General features: G+C 38.7%; 1 protein-coding gene across 1 annotated transcript in view; it reads right to left on the bottom strand.

Moving 5' to 3' along the window:
• Positions 1-16,259, bottom strand: part of LOC110437227 (translation initiation factor IF-2-like) — a 53,915-nt gene extending 37,656 nt beyond the window's left edge. The window contains exons 1-2 of the mRNA XM_021465603.1: positions 16,103-16,259; positions 15,964-16,007 (exon numbers count right to left, since the gene is read on the bottom strand). Of these exons, the coding sequence (XP_021321278.1) occupies positions 15,964-16,007; positions 16,103-16,259 (201 nt within the window). The remainder of the gene's footprint in view (positions 1-15,963; positions 16,008-16,102) is intronic.

The following is an 18,011-nucleotide window of genomic DNA, read 5'->3' as shown; positions in this document are numbered from 1 at the left end:
ACGAAGTATTTCTAGCTTACTCAGTAAGACTGAGCTTACAAGAATAGCGCTATGAACAAACTCAGAGAACAAATCATGTTGAGTTTAATCAGGTTGATCAACTTAAGTTGTAACTCTAACATGGTTGTATTATCATTTATTGCATACCAAGATCAAGAGGAAATTAGCGACCACTTATCTTAAGATGTTACCTCCATTAGAGCATGATGAAGGGTAAATGAGTTTCAATGGTCTCTCTTTTTTTCTTGTATCATGGGTTATTCATTAGTATCTTGTCTTGTATGTTGTACTCCTTTCTCACTCTTCAGACCTTCTGTTTCTCTCATTATGTCTTTTCTGCAAGGGGTTAGTGGACAACACATACCCGAAGGAATATACTATATATCAAAGTATGGATAGTATTTGCCTAAGAGTTAAAGATTGATTTGTAGCTCATGTTTTCAATGATTCAATACTATTTCAATTTTTTATATCAAGGTTAAAGCAAGGATATTATTTTGAAGCATACTCTTAACTTTGAATTGATTCTATGAATGGTCTCCTAATATGATTTAAACATTTTTTAAGTAGGAGGGTTAGTCTATATGTATAACCAAATTCTTATATAAGCATGCTTGGTTATCATAATGTTTAAGTAATATTCTATAGTATACTTATAGTGGAATAAGGAAGTTTTTCAAGACTAAAGGTATTTGTTCACATAGAACCAAGAATATGTATGGTGAACCATAGGAGCATTTTAATATATACATATATATATTAACAAGTTATGTTTAGGCATGGCATAGGGTAGAAATGACCAAGACAAATTAGCAACATGGTATGAGATGTTAATTGTAGTTATGTTGCATGAGGCTTGGACAAACGTACCTCATATCTTCATCTTTCTAAGTAAGTGATGACGAACATACTTGGAAGAGGAGGGTTCAGGTTTATCTGTTGGTGAGAGCTCCTGGTCTTGCTGAGCAAGACCTTCCTTCTATTCTTCGCCTTTTCACCATTCAATGAAACTATAGAAGATTACATGCTCTTCACTCATCAACCTTTTTCTGATTTTTTTGATTAATTTGTGGTTGATGAGCTGGGGTCTATTAGAGATGCGATAATGCTCATTTGAAAACTTCTTTTCCAATAGATTAAGGTTGTTCTTTTCTGCCAAACATTAATTGACACATACCCAAGGGAATAGCAAGATTGAAATACGGGTGTTGTTGTCCATTTTTTTGATTTTCTTCTATGCTAATCAAGATGATATATGGTTTAAGATTACTTAGTATAAATTGTCTATTGTGTTTTATATTGTTGTTGCAATCTAGCATGGTTCAAGGCAAAGATAACTTGTACAAAAGATAAAAGGATAAATATTACTACTTACAAGTTGGACTTTTTGTGCAAAGTTATCATCTGCCTTGATTCATCCCTAGTGCGAACTTATCTCTTGACTTTCCCAGATTTAATTCAAAATATTCTTATAGGGGTTAGTCTGACAAAATATTCAGTATCCACTAACATACTATCGGCTCAAAAATCAACCTAGACACCACATCTAATTTGACTGAGGAAGGCATTTTAATCTAAGCTCAGTTTAAAAGCCTTTTAAAAGTAAAACCATCACTCTGAAACTAAGCACCATGCTTCATTTAAAAGATTTATGAAAGTACTTCAAAGCCTAAACATATATCATAGCAAATAAAGGTAACATGAAAATATAGTAGATATTTATTCAGATAGAGATAAAAGAGCATGATCATGGTGAGTTTTTTTTTTATAATGCATGTGAGATGAATATATGAAATGGAACAAGTTATGGCTGAGGAAATTTAAACTAAATAGTGTGGATATATGGATTAATGTAAACATGCAGTGGAATGTAAAAGATAACTACTCATAATTGTTGAAGTCCATGAGCAAGACTTTCTCACCTTTATTTGATCATACTTACCTTGACTCACATTCTGGAATTTTTGAGTGATGCAACATCTTTGTTCCCGTCACTTGAGATATGAATTAAAGTCCTGTGACGTCGACCTCTTTCTCCAACAATGGATTTGTTATGTTTCTTCTTATTTTGTGGGGCATGCCAGAAGGTCGTAAACCGGTCGTTTATTACCCTGCATAAGATATAAAAGTAGACAGACAAGGATAATCCAGCTTGAGTAGGGGTTAATGGTTATCTCGATCACATAATGGAGTATAAGTCTATCAATGTTTCTTAATTGCCTAGCTACCTTCCGTGGCAATGGCGCCAAAAATACTTGTTGGTATAAATTAACTGCACTCCTTTAAATAAGATTTAAGTGAGATTATCCGCAAGCGCACAGATATCGTACCAATGTCACATTTTACCAGGGGGGTTTTAAATATTGTATCCATAGGCAAGGTCTATATGTAGGACTTATAACTATAGTTTAAAATATTGATGTGAATGGTAAACCATAACTAGAATCCTACTCATAAGAGGGATAAGTCACTTGATAAAAGATATAAGATAAATAATGATCAATCATCATAAATAGATGAATATAAGAGCTCTTCTAGTCAAAGTAATAGCTAGCCAATGGATAAACTTCAGGAATAAACACTAAGGTAATTCTATAACTACATTAATGAATAACTTTAATTAGTGCAATTACATCTAGAAATCATTGTTAAGTCAACCCTATATCATAATCACATGCAAAGAGGCATCTACATTTGATTGGTTAGTATAATTGTTATACTTTAGCATTAGATCTCCGCCTACATCGGGTGCTCTAGTTATTAATTGTGACTAGAATAGTAATTTATAGTAGAGACATGGTGTCTAGACTATAGGTTACCTAAGATTACACCCAAGTCTACGGATAGTTGTGGTAGCCTCAGGTGGTGACAGCCCTAATGGCCGATGTATTCCACCACGTTTGGATTGGTGTTGTAGGACCATAGTCAGACTGTCCTAGCCCCCTTCTCATTTGTCTGTGGCTAAGTGCTCTGATGTCTCGAAGTGTTATTGTGTGATTGCTTTACCTACCATGAATTAGTTCTTATACAACCCTAGTGATAGAGAATTATTTAGGAACCTTAAACTCTCCCGTTGTCCTCACACTTTAGCTATCTACTCTTTTATCATAAGAATTCTCTGGTGTGTGTCATATATGAATAATTCCTATCATCAATTATTAACCCCTACTTTAGACTAGTTGGTGTATTAGTTAGTAGATATATGATGGTGAACTACCAATATCTTTATCCATTGTTTCCTAGTGGTAAAATATAAATAACGATACTTGGAATACTCCTAGTAAAATGCTACAGTGGTTTTCTATACTATGCATAAGAAATACCAACAAGCATTTTTGGTGTCGTTGCCGGGGAGACAATTGGCTTTGAGATTTTGATATTGATCTTGATATCTACTAATATAGTCTTCCACTAGCTTTAGTAGGATTACCCCTTTGTTCTGTTGAGTGTGGAATAGACAGGACATCAGATGCCGTTTCAACCTTGCGACAAGATTCCACAAGATTGAAGAACAGGGTGCTTGAACAATCAAGATCCATGATTCTGGAACCCTGCCATCTCACAGGTTTGTGTATACACATATATATTATTTATTCTAACCATTTGTAGATTGGAGAAAAGGTCGTCGTCACAAGAGTACAACCCCCATCACATGTGACGGATATTTACGCTACGCCACTCATCCTAGTTGTGCATCATGGTAAGTGTGATCAACGTGAGATAGTCTTACTCATGGGCTTTAAACCTTATGAGTAGTTATATTTTTATTTTCTTGCATACCACTGCTTGTTTACTTTGAAGCATCCATGCATCCATTTCATTTAGTTTTCTCATCCACATCATGTTTAGTTCCTTGCATGCATACAATTCATCTGCATCTAAAATATAACAATACTTCTCACTGCGATCATACTCTATCATCACTATTGAGTAAATCTCTATAATGCTCTCATGCTACCTTTGTTTGCTATAGTATGCATAGGCTTTGAAGAAGCTTCATACATCCCATAAATGAAGCATGGTGCCTAGTCTAGGAGTGGTGATCTTACATTCAAAAGGATTTTTAAATTAAGTGTGGTGCTTAGGTTAAAATGTCTTCTTGAATCAAATTAGACATGGTGTCTAGGTTGATTTTTGAGCTGATAGTCTACTATAGTAGATATTGGATTATTTTTGTTGGACTAACCCCTACAGGAAAATCTCAAATATAAATTGGGACAGTCCTGAGATAAACTCATACTGGAGATGAAGGGAGACACAACTCACGCGTAGCCAAGTAGAAAGAAGGGTGCCACAAAACATGATCCATCAAAGCACTCACTCCACGAAGTTGCATTCTCTTGTCAACCACTAATTATCAGGAATCAAGAAAAGATTGACAAGAGAAAAGCATGCAACGTTCTGCACTCTCACCTCTGAGGTTGAGAAGCTGAGACATGAGGAAGAAGGTCAACTCCTCTTGATGATCCAACCAAGTTCTTCCTCATCACTCCACATGCTAGTTTCCAATCTCTAAATTCACTATTTCTATGAGTTTGAGTTGATTCACAATGCCTATATTTAGGAATTAAATCATAAGATGGAAAAATAAAATCAATCCTTTAGAAATAAGTAATTGTGAATAATAAATGTGCTATGCTAAGTATGTCAAAACAATTTCTTTGGTAGCATAGTAAGTGACCCTTAGCTTTATGTTACAACAATGCCCTTGTCATTAGTTGTACACTCCTTCGGGTATGTGTTGTCCACTAATGATTTGTAGGGATAAAATAATAAGAGATAAAGATCCAAGCACAAATAAGACAGAGAACATATAATGGCAAGAAAGGAGTACCAAAGGAGAGAAGATAGCCAAGCAAGGAAACTTTCCACAAGATGTTACGGCTTCAACATGCTTCAATACTAAAGGTAACATCTCTTGGTAAGTGATCATTAATTCCAAAATAACCTCCTTGATTTTGGCATTCACATAAGTAGTGAGTCAACATGCTTTGAGTTACAATCTCATTTGAGCCAATCTAATTAGCTCATCATGTTTACTTCTTTCTGCTTGTTCCTAACAATCACTTTCTTGATCTTGTAGTTTTTAATTCAATGATCTGAAATATTGCACATCCTATCTATGGAAGATGATAGTCATAATTATGAAGTTAAATGCATAGATAGACCATCCTTCCATAATGTTGAATAATCTGATAGGCCAAGTGTTCTAATGCTACAAGCTTGCTAATAATTTGTTCCTATGACCCATGTTTAGATTGAGCAAAACACATAAACATCAACTTTATCTCGTTCAATGTGCTAAAGGCTATAGTTTAATGAATAAACCTTTTGGTTTTGTTGGTGTTTTCCCACCAATAGAGCTCACGCACTTGATCTCTACCTTGTCTCTATGAGCAGGACACACTTTAGTCAACTCCCTGAGAATCCTACAAGTGAAGATCCTAGACCTATGAACATGCACACTGAGCGAAGATATTGCTAGCTCCCTAAACTAGCGCTTGACTCCAAATCATTGGAGAAGCAATAAACATAGGTGGCACCATCTCAAGAGGTGCAATTATCATGGTCTCCACCTTTGGACCAGATAAAGCACCTAAGAATTAACATGGTAAGAGCTCCTGTTCGGAGGACATAAAATCACCGAACGCTACGCCAATAGGTAACTTGGTATTTATCTGCATCTTCCTTTGAGCATATTTGTCTTTCTTAGCTGCATTAGTAGTTGCATCTTTATTGGTTATGCATTAGAAAATAAAATAAATATGTATTGCATTGCATTTAGAAAACTAGTAAGCCCCATGTATTTAATATGTGATGCATCAGCTTACATACTTATCTACTGTGGTGGCACAAAAATAAGTTTTAGCATATTTATTTTCCTGTTGCATACTATAAATATGAAAAGTAAAAAAAATATATATTGATCCAGCTAAAAGATAAATGGGTATAAGAAAGTTCTAGACACTCAAAGCTTAGAGGTTTAGTACTAACGCTTAATTAGTTCCACAAGCTTTGTTGTCTATTTGAGCTTCATAGGCTTCAAAGGATCAAGAAGAACTAACAGACAGAAGGACATCCTGTGCCCTGTCGGAGTACTGTTCACACGAGGTAAGTGTTATTTCTGACAGCAAGTACCTATGATATTCTAGGAGGATCAGTACGTCTTCTCTGCCCGTCAGCAATCTCAACAGACTATGTCAACATCCAGCTTGGGGGAGAGCAACCCTTATACACCGAGCTAAGTATCCCTTACTCGCTTATCTATTTATTCTGAGTGCGTTATGACAAGATTAAAAGATGAATAATCATAGAAACCCAATAAATGTTTTATCGTTCATAATCAATGTTTCTAGGATAGCTCTTGATGAATCTATTAAGATGTATCTCTAGAATAAACTCTTATATGGAGATGATGAATAGTTGCTTTGCTATAATTTCTTGCAAGTATCTAGTTTTTAACCTTGTACTCTCTTGAGTTTTAGACACAACTGTTTAGACTTAAGATTTGCTCTAAGCCTGAAACTTGTGGGTAGCAAATGCTTGATCTAAGTCTAGGTAGTTGACGGATATGATATGGTAAGGTTCTGAGCTGCTATCAGTCTTGCTCCTAGAGATACTAGAGTTCTGGAGAACTTTATTTTGAAAATCTTAAATTGCTACAGGATGAGTTCCTTTATGACGAGAGTTTTAAAATTCCTACCACAGCTAAATACTCATGCTGATTAGATTAGGAAAACCTTTCCACTTATATTTCAACCTATAAGCATTGAGGATAGTTAAGCTGTGTAGACCCTAAGGAACTAGTCATGCAGTTAAAGTCAATATTATGTGCTCCCCATCCATTGATCTTAGCTACTTCTATCCTCAGAAGTATGCAACCACTTACATCCACCATATTCACTATGTGCTACTTCTCTTCCTGGAAGTACCACCCATATATACGCACTACACTTTGTGCTGTTTCTATCCTTGAGACATGCACTTATGCTGATCCTACCCTGGGAGTACGCATTCCTCTATTCATCACCCACACACATTCCACATCCACTTAGAAAATGTTCTACTCCTACACTGGGAGAAGACACCCAAAAATATTCAATGTCTTATTCTACTTATCCAATAAAGCCCCAGTTATCCTAGTTGATACTCCCTACTGTTATCATTGCATTAAGAGGGATGGCTGATGTCTAAAAAAGAGAGAGAGAAAAAAGAAAGAAAATGGACAAAAGTTCCAATTCAAAAGAAAAGAAAGACAGACAAATCCTTATTCTATCAGGGAGGTATGTTATCCCCAAGGAGCAAATGTAGAATTAGATATTCACCATCAATTATCACCCCTCATAACCCCTTTTCATTCTTATCACTTCACTCACATGCACATATGACTTGATTGTATAATTAGTTTTTCTGGATCCATGGTTTAACTATACAATACATGCAAGTAGGTTTGAATTGTCTTTCCCACCTATGAGCTCCACATAAGCCAATCAGTAGGGTGAGAGAGATAAGGCAACTATGTCTTAGTGATACAAATACCACATATTCTGAGAGTAGAGAGAAGGCATACTCACTTGCCTTGGAGAGGATCCAAAAATACCACATATGAGAGATTGGAAAGTGTCATATAAGGAAACTCTAAGTTTTATTTTAAAATCTTGCAAAACTCTAGAATAATAGTTGATCAAAGAGCGGGTAGCATAGTGCTCGACTTGACTGTTCTGTCTTTCAACTCCCCAACACCTAAGTGATAGCTAAAAGCCCCATGGTGAAAGGTAAAATGGGTGAGTCTTGAGTGAGAATAGTTCACTCTAATTCAGAGGGGAGTCCTTGTTTGAATACTCGTGTATTTGTGAGGCGTGAAAGCATTGTAGCAACTCCTCATCCAAGTTTACTAGTTAGGCTTTGCTAAGGGACTAGCAAAGGGTAAGCTTGAGGGAACTTGTTGACGGTGGTTAACATCAACTTTCATTAGAACTTTAAACCCAAAAGAAAACATGAAAACACACTAGTCTAGGGTTTTAACTAACAATTTCCATGAGTTTTGCAGATTCAGTATTTTCCAGGGTGAATTTTATGAATGTTGAAAAGAGGGATTCTAGTGTAAAATAAACATGAAACTTATCCACCATGGCAACATCGCAAATGGGACGTGGAAAGACTTTGGAAGACACCCAAAGAGCCAGGGGGCCAGAGGCCGCTAGGTGGGGCCAGCCGGCCCCACCCGAGCGCCGGCCGGCGCCCCCCTACTAGGGTTTTGGCCCCCCTTCTGGAAGCTTCCTCCACCACCTACCAGGAGTCATCTTGGCCCTTGGTTACGTTGGTTTGATCCTACGGCGCACGTCGATCCGACCAGGCTATAAATAAAGAGGCAGACCCCCTCCCTGAGGGCACCACATTATGGAGATGTAGAGGCATCCCTCGAATGGATGACCTCTCACCTCTAGAGATTTAGGACTTGCTTTCCAATGTAGTAGACTAGTTCTAGTTGAGAATTAGGGAGAGCGGTGCTACGACCGGATTCTGGAGGAGTCTTTAGAGGAGTCATCAAAGTTCTGGTATATCTTTGTATCTCTTCTTGTCAGACATGCTTTAATATATTTCATCTTCTCTATTTACTTTTATGCATTATATTTGATTGGTTAGTATAGTTGTTATACTTTAGCATAGGATCTCTGCCTACATCGGGTGCTCTAGTTATTAATTGTGACTAGAGTAGTAATTTGTAGTAGAGACATGGTGTCTAGAATATTGGTTACCTAAGATTGCACCTAGTTCTACGGATATTTGTCACACCCATATTTTAAGAACAAAATAGGATGCATAAAAGACTCATATGTGCCCCAGAATTAGTCGCATACATAAGTAGACAAATCTCAATAAACCATTGCAGTGTTTATTACATAGCGGAATAAGAATTATTACATAATCTCAAACAAATAAAGATACTCTTGACGGAAGCACCACATAGGGACATTGTTGACTAATAGACTCCAAGCCTAGTACTCACAACGGTAGTCCTCATTCCAGTCATATTAATTAACATATCCTGAGGTGTTGGGAAATTGCAAGAGTGAGCACATATCGTACTCAACAAGTATAACCAGGGGTTCATAAGGCTCAATAAGCCGTCAGTTTTTACACTCTGTAGATTTTACACGGCTAGTATACCACATTTTACACTCTGCAAAGGTTGTACATCTTTACCCATGAGTCAAGATTTACCCTTTTGCCCGAGGTCGCGAGTCTCTTAACCCCCTTCCTAGGGAGGTCAGCATGGATTACTATGAAGCCTTTCAAAAGTTCATCTAACAAGTTAGGGCTGCAAGGATACTCGGGCGCGCAGATATAGAGCCCCCCTTCCAAATGGCACAATCACTCGTAGCCTATACACATAAGGACAGAGGCCACACTATACCCAAAACGGCAAGCCCCTCTGGCACCCTTTCATGTAACCTCTAACAAGCTAGATAAGGTCTTCATGGTTTGTATGAGTTGTCCTAGCTTTTGCCAAGGGATAAGTCCTTATGGAGGGTCAAGATCAATCTAGCAAAAGCTAGAGTTCTTTCCACCCTTTATGTTCAAGTTGCTAGAAAGCTTATTTTATTGTTTATTGTATATCCAAATATTCATGTTACAAGATCATGGATTATAATCAAACACTAGCAAAACTACCCAAATGCATATAGAAATAGGTAACAAGGAATTCAGGATAACAATCATCTATGATCTCGCTAAGGTCATCAAGGTGGACACATGCATATGATATATATGTTGTATTAATTGTGTATAGGTAACAAGGATGATCCCAAGTTATACTTGCCTTGATCAAAGCTCTCCTGAGCCTGCTGCTGGTTGTCAAAAGCTTGGTCTTACTCACCAACATACGGCTCACCGTCTATCCCCAAACATCATTCAACAACACACAATCCAATGAAGACAATCTTACACAAAGCAAACAAACTATAATTAGAACATTACACCAATCAGTGGTAAATCAAAGATAAAAGTTTATAAAAATATTGTATGTAGCGCTACGATCACAGAAACGTAAAGTTCACAAAAATCGGAATTAAAATGTAGAAGTTATGAATTTTCTAAGATTTCCTATAGATAAATAAATAATTAAATGCTACTGCGAAATTAAAAAGTTTCAAAACACTGAACTAATACTTCTAACATGTAGAGCTTGTAAATACGAATCTAACGAAATTTGAATGGACAAAAAATGGAGTTAAAATGAGCGTTTTATGAACAAAACAAATTCAATGGCAAAACTCTAAATAGCAGAAACCGTATTTTCCTTCAACCGGCCAAGAATACGCTTTTGAACTCGGAAAGCGAATTCGTTCTCTGGGCGCCAAGGACTGTGGAGCAAATATAGAAAAGTTTTAGGGACTCTTTATGAAGTTTCGCAGCGAAGGGGTATGTTTTGTTTTCGGCCCTTGATCTCGAATCCAACGGTCGAGATCTAGCAGGGGGGAGCCAGGCGGTGGGCCCGACCGACTCTCTGGACTCCGGCGCGGTGGCGCCATTGTTGCCGCCCCAGAGCTCGCCGGCGCCCGCGTTTTCTTGTTTTCGAGCACCAAAAACAAAACCGAGACCATGGGGCGATGGAGAAAGACGTCGCGAGCTCACCTAGAGGATCGATACGGCCAGAGATGGAGCAGAGAACTCGCACCGCGGTGGAGAAGATGTGCGGCTCGGCGTGATCTCGTTTACGGCGGCAGCAGGGGCTAGGGCACCACTAAACCATGAAAGTAGGGAAACAGAACGCGGGGGTGATGCTATGAGTTTTATAGGGCCTCAGGGAAAGCAAATCCCGTTCAAAATGGGATCGGGGCCGATTCCCTCGGCTGCACTGTGACCTGCTCGATTGCCAAACGGGGAAGAAGAAAGGAAGCCGGGCGAGTCGCTGGCGCGGGCCCGTGCTGTCGGCTAGAGAGACGCTGGGTCCCGGCCGTTAGCCAGCCAAGTGAGAGGGGGAAAGCGCGCGGTTGGGCCGCGGGGGGGGGAGGAAATTGGGCCGCGCCCCTAGGCCAAGGCGAGAGGGAGAGGGGGGAGAGGGAACTGGGCCTCGGCTTCTGGCCCAGCCGAGATCAGGTAAGCCATCTCTCTTTTTTTCTTTTCTTTTCTTTTCTTTTTCAAAACCTTTTTCCAATTAAGCTTTAGAGCAAAAAAAATAAAATAACCTCAGAACAAACAGCACAAAAACAACTATGCTCCAGCATGAATGCAAAAACAAGTTTCTATCCCTATGCTGAATTTTAATTTCCACAAATATTATTTATTTGCTAGATTTAAATGCTCACAAAAATACTTAAATAAATCAAATTTAATCCTATTAATTCGAAATCAAATTTTGGATGTTACTAATTCTACCCCCCTTAAAAGAATCTCGTCCTCGAGATTGGGCAGTGCTTAAACAAACAACTGTGGATATAACTCTCTCAAATTATCCTCTCTTTCCCTAGTTGCTTTTGCTTCTAAATATCGATTCTATTGCACTTTGCTCATTCTAAAGATCCAACTCCTGGTAGCTCCCTTTATTTGTCTCTTAAGTTCTTGTAACTCATTTACCCCCATTTCGTAAGGTCTTTTCGCTATAGGTGCAGTACCAGGTAGTAACTCAATAAATTCAATGTCTCTAGTCAGGTAGCATACGTGGCAACTTATGTGAAAAAATCATCTGGAAATTTATTCACTACACGGTCCTGAAGATCAACATCATCATCCAACTAATTCATTGTAGCTGTGGGTGGGGGCCTGTACTGCTACATCAACACTGATTCGTTCTCCCTTTGGTGTTGTTAGAGCCACTACTTTCTCTATGCACTTAATTTCTGTAGTATATTTCTACATCCAATCCAAACCCAAGATCACATCTATGCCTGAAGTTCTCATAACCATAGGACTGACAGGGAAATCTACCCCCCTTAAAGAAAGACTTGCTCAGGGTCAACAATAAGAAACTGGTATAGTCCCTCCCGGTGAGTTTACTAGCATAGGGGTTTTCAGGGCAACTAGTATTACTAGCATAGGGGTTTTCAGGGAAACTAGTAGAATGTTATGAACTCTAACAAATGCTTGTGAAATAAATGTATGCGAATCTCTAGAATCAAATAAAACTGTAGCGGTGATAGAGTTGATATTGAACGTACCCATCATAATTTCTGGTCCCTCCTGAACTGTCTCTGCAACCACATGGTTCACCTTTGCCCTATGAGAATTAGACTTTTGATTGTTGTTCTGCTGGTTGAACCTCTTCGGGCAATCATATGACATATGTCCTTCTTTCCCACAGCGAAAGCACCTAGTAGGGGTATTAGGAGCACTTCTCTTCATAGAGGTGGCATTTGAATTTCCCGAGCGGGGAGTCTACTGACCACTCTGCTGTTAATTAGGATTACGCTGCTGGAATGGAGGGCGCTAATTTCCATTCTATGGTTGATTCTGGAAATGCTGAGGTTGTTGGTTGCGGTCCCACTAACTAACCGGTCCCTGGAACCTCTGTTGATCGCTCTGCTGAGAACTGAAACGCTGGCAGTTATTGCTACCAGGATCTTGTGCTAGCATCCTTCTCTTCTTGTCCTGACCTTTGTGCATGTTATCCAACACAATAGCACGATTCACCAGTGCCTGGAAGGTAGGATAGGTATTTCCAGCCAACTACAACCTGAGTTTTGTAGTAAAGACCTTTCATGAAGAGATGCTGCTTATCAGCATCTTCTCTGACTTCATTTGGGGCATAGCGAGCCAGCTGCTCGAATGTGTCATGATACTCAGCCACAGTCATAGAGCCCATCCTGAGAGATCTGAATTCCTCTTGCTTGAGCTCCATCATTCCCTCATTGATATGTCGAGCTCAGAAATCTCTGCAAAATTCTAGCCAAGTGATAGGAGGAGCATTGTTGGGACGAGCAGCTTGATATGACTCCCACCAGGTCTGAGCTGCTCCCTAAAGTTGTCCAGAAGCATACAACACCTTTTCCATATCATTGCACTATGCTATGTTCAGTTGCCTCTCCACACCACATAGCCAATCATCTGCCTCCATAGGATCAGCTGAGTGTGTAAATACTAGGGGTCTTCCCTTTATAAATTCACCACGCTTATCTCTCACATGAACCGATGGAGGTTGATGCTAAAGGTGCTGCATGAAAGCATGCATCATCTCGTTCTGAGTTTTCATGAGCTCTTCCACAGTAAATGGAACATTGGCACCCATGCCACGGCCTCTGCCTCTGCCTCTTCCTCTTGCTGCAATCTGCATTCCAAGGTACAGAAACATATCTCAGTAATATCCAACATGATAAATACAAGAGATAGTTGAATCTGAATTTTTCTGGGCAACATCCAACATTAGCAGTTCAGCAAATCAGTCATATCTCGAATTCCAGAACCCAAAAGGATACATTCTGTACACCATTAGAAATATATATAAATTATCTACAACTTTCATTTAGACCATATTAACAGATTCTGTCGTTAAATTAGTCAAAACTAGCATAACCAAACTGTTCCAAAATTCGAGACTGCGCAGAAACCTCAACTTTGAACAGTTATATCTCACATGCCATAATAGATAATAATGTCATTCTTGCGGCATTGGAAAGATAAAGGAGTCTAGTAATTCCCAGAAAATTTTTATAAACTTTCCACAAACAGATTTTGAGATGTACCAGATTTATTGCAGACTGCTCCAGAAATCAGCAAAGGACAGAAACAGAATTTAACCAACCCAACTATTTAGTTCATTAATCCTTATGCCTTAGGCCTAAAACCTAAATGAAATTGTGGAGAAACCCACAAGATCATTACACTCATTACAAAGATCCAAATTAAACATAAGCGTAATAACAAACCAAACCAAGCATCAAAGGTTCACACTTCAAGCATTGACTCAACTTGCGGTACTATCGTTCTTTTCCTATTAAGGGTAAAGATCATAAAACTCCTATTTCAAAGACGCCAGAAAGTGGTAAGACAAGGTTCTAAAAGCATATCAAAACAAGGAGTGAGGGTGAGAACAAGACTTTAAAATAAGCAACAAGGTGAAGATGAATAGCAATGAAAAGGATATAGTATAGAGGAAAATATCGAGGTTTATAGAATAAGGATTTTGTAGCAATTTCAAAACCATAAGACAGCCAATTTCTAACTAGGCTTGCGTCCGACAGTCAACACAGCTTTGATATCAATTTATCACACCCATATTTTAAGAACAAAATAGGATGCATAAAAGACTCATATGTGCTCCAGAATCAGTCGCACACATAAGTAGACATATCTCAATGTACCATTGTAGTGTTTATTACATAGCGGAATAAGAATTATTACATAATCTCAAACAAATAAAGATACTCTCGATGGAAGCACCACACAGGGACACTGTTGACTGGTTGACTCCAAGCCTAGTACTCATAACGGTAGTCCTCATTCTAGTCATCTTCATTAACATATCCTGAGGTGTTGGAAAATTACAAGAGTGAGCACATATCGTACTCAACAAGTATAACCAGGGGTTCATGAGGCTCAATAAGCTGACACTGGTTTGACTGCATTTAGCTTTTATATATAGATAGCATATTTATATTTAGATAGCAAATGTCAAGGTAGCATAATTAGATCCCATAACCACATGATCAATGTACACAAGAATTCAGAATAACACATATAAACAACTTAATAAACCATCATTTATTATCATTAATCATATTCATCGGCGTCCATCTATTCCGTTAGTTTTCTGGGCCGCCCGTATCCATGGGCACGGCTAGTATACCAGATTTAACACTCTGCAGAGGTTGTACATCTTTACCCATGAGTCATGATTTACCCTTTCGCCCGAGGTCGTGAGTCTCTTAACCCCCTTCCTATTGAGGTCAGCAGGGATCACTATGAAGCTTTTAAAAAGTTCATCTAACAAGTTAGGGCCGCAAGGATTCCCGGGCACAGATATAGAGCCCCCTTCCAAATGGCACAATGACTCGTAGCCTATACACATAAGGACAGAGGCCACACTATACCCAAAACGGTAAGCCCCTCTAGCGCCCTTTTAGGTAACCTCTAACAAGCTAGATAAGGTCTTCATACCGAGCTAAAGCCAGAGCTATATAGCCCTCATGGTTTGTACGAGTTGTCCTTGTTTTTGCCAAGGGATAAGTCCTTATGGAGGGTAAAGATCAATCTAGCAAAAGCCAGACTTCTTTCCAACCTTTATGTTCAAGTTGCTAGAAAGCTTATTTTATTGTTTGTTATATATCCAAATATTCATGTTACAAGATCATGGATTATAATCAAGCACTAGCAAAACTACCCAAATGCATATCCAAATAGGTAACAAGGAATTCAGGATAACAATCATCTATGATCTCGCTAAGGTCATCAAGATGGACACATGCATATGATATATATGTTGTACTAATTGTGTATAGGTAACAAGGATGATCCCAAGTTATAGTTGTCTTGATCAAAGCTCTCCTAAGCCTGTTGCTGGTCGTCAAAAGCTTGGTCTTGCTCACCAACCTACGGCTCACCATCTATCCCCAAACATCATTCAACAACACGCAATCCAATGGAGACAATCATACACAAAGCAAACAAACTATAATTAGAACATTACACCAATCAGTGGTAAATCAAAGATAAAAGTTTATAAAAATCTACGCAGCGCTACGATCACACAAACGTAAAGTTTATGAAAATAGGAATTAAAACGTACAAGTTATGAATTTTCTAAGATTTCCTATAGATAAATAAATAATTAAATGCTACTGCAAAATTAAAAAGTTTCAAAACAGTGAACTAATACTTCTAACATGTAGAGCTCGTAAATACGAATCTAACGAAATTTGAATGGACAAAAATGGAGTTAAAATGAACGTTTTATGAACAAAACAAATTCAATGGCAAAACTGTAAATAGCAGAAAGCGTATTTTCCTTCAACCGGCCAGGAATACGCTTTTGAGCTCGGAAAGCGAATTCGTTCTCTGGGCGCCCAGGACTGCGGAGCAAATATAGAAAAGTTTCAGGGACACTTTATGAAATATCGCAGCGAAGGGTTATGTTTTGTTTTCGGCCCTTGATCTCCAATCCAACGGTCATGATCCAGCAGAGGGGAGCCAGGCGGCGGGCCGGCCGGCTCTCTGGACTCCGGCATGGTGGCGGCATTGTTGCCGCCCCGGAGCTCGCCGGCGCCTGCATTTTCTTGTTTCCGAGCACCAAAAACAAAACCGAGACCACAGGGAGATGGCATCGGGGCGGATTCCCTCGGCTGCGCTGTCACCTGCTCGATTACAAAACGGGGAAGAAGAAAGGAAGCCGGGCGAGTCGGTGGCGCACGGGCCCGTGCTGTCGGCCAGAGAGACACTGGGTCCCGGCCGTCAAACAGGCAAGCGAGAGGGCGAAGGCGCGCGGTTGGGCCGCGGGGGGAGGAAATTGGGCCGCGCCCCTGGGCCAAGGCGAGAGGGAGAGGGGGGAGAGGGAACTGGTCCTCGGCTTGTGGCCCAGCCAAGAGTAGATAAGCCATCTCTCTTTTTTTTTCTTTTCTTTTCTTTTTCAAAACCTTTTTCCAATTAAGCTTCTGAGCAAAAACAAATAAAATAACCTCAGAACAAACAACACAAAAACAACTATGCTCCAACATGAATGCAAAAACAAGTTTCTATCCCTATATTGAATTTTAATTTCCACAAAAATTATTTATTTGCTAGATTTAAATCCTCACAAAAATACGTAAATAAATCAAATTTGATCCTATTAATTCGAAATCAAATTTTGGGTGTTACAATATTCCACCATGTTTGGATTAGTGTTGTAGGACCGTAGTGAGACCGTCCTAGCCCCCTCCTCATCTCTATGTGGCTAAGTGCTTTGATGTCCCGAAGTGTTATTGTGTGATTGCTTTACCTACCATAAATTATTTATTATAGAACCCTAGTAACAGAGAACTATTTAGGAACCTTAAACTTTCTCGTTGTCCTCTCACTTTAGCTATCTACTCTTTGATCATAAGAATTCTCTGGTGTGTGTCATATATGCATAATTCCTATCATCGATTATTTACCCCTACTTTAGTCTAGTTGGTGTATTAGTTAGTAGATATATGATGGTGAATGTTGACACTTACTAACACCACTTGGATACTAGGTTGTCATCCCCAGCATGGTGCCAGAGTGTACAAAGGTATTTATGAATATGGAGGCTCTCTAGAAAATAATCTATTCTATCCGCAAGCGCATAGATAAAATACCTCATTGTAGCATTTCACCAGGAAAAGTATTTCGAGTATCGTTATTTATATTTTGCTTAAGAAAATGGCTAAAGTGAAAACAGGGGTAAAATCTATCAAGGCATAGACTAGAGATAAACTTGCAATAACATGATTACTAATGAGGAACTCGCCACACAGTCACTTGCTTTAGCAGGGGGTAAGCCATAAAATAAATATAATGAAATATAAGCTCATGGGTAAATAACACAGCGATTAGAAATAGACTACTCCATATAAATGTAAGGTGACGTCGGATTAGCTAGAGAATGGATTCTGAGTATCTACTATCTACTAAATCACAATCTACTCTAGTTATCTACAAGATCATATATAGCACAAAAGACTCTTTATTCATGTATAAGGAACATTGCTAAAGTAAATCAGAACATAGCAAGACTTACTCAAATCTTGGTACATGTAGAATCATTGGATTTAAAATACATGAAGAATAAATCAAATCTGAATGTTCAACACATACTGAGTAATAAAACATGACCAAACCATTTGTGCTGATTTGACTGGAACTCATGTTGATACAAGTGCTGAGTTTCTTTTTGATGAGAGTCTTTGTGCTTTGAATGATCCTTGCAACATTTCATATAACAACAAACAACACCTCATCCAGTCGGTTACTTGTGCTGATTTGTTTACAAGGATATCTCCTCTTGAATGTTTGTGTTATACTATGCTTAACATGCCTATCAATATTGAACAAATGCTTGAGAAAATTTCTAA

This window comes from Sorghum bicolor, chromosome 7 (genome assembly GCF_000003195.3).
Source record: "Sorghum bicolor cultivar BTx623 chromosome 7, Sorghum_bicolor_NCBIv3, whole genome shotgun sequence".
Taxonomy (NCBI): domain Eukaryota; kingdom Viridiplantae; phylum Streptophyta; class Magnoliopsida; order Poales; family Poaceae; genus Sorghum; species Sorghum bicolor.
The sequence above is the reverse complement of the archived record's forward strand: the minus strand, read 5'-3'. Positions and strand labels throughout refer to the sequence as shown.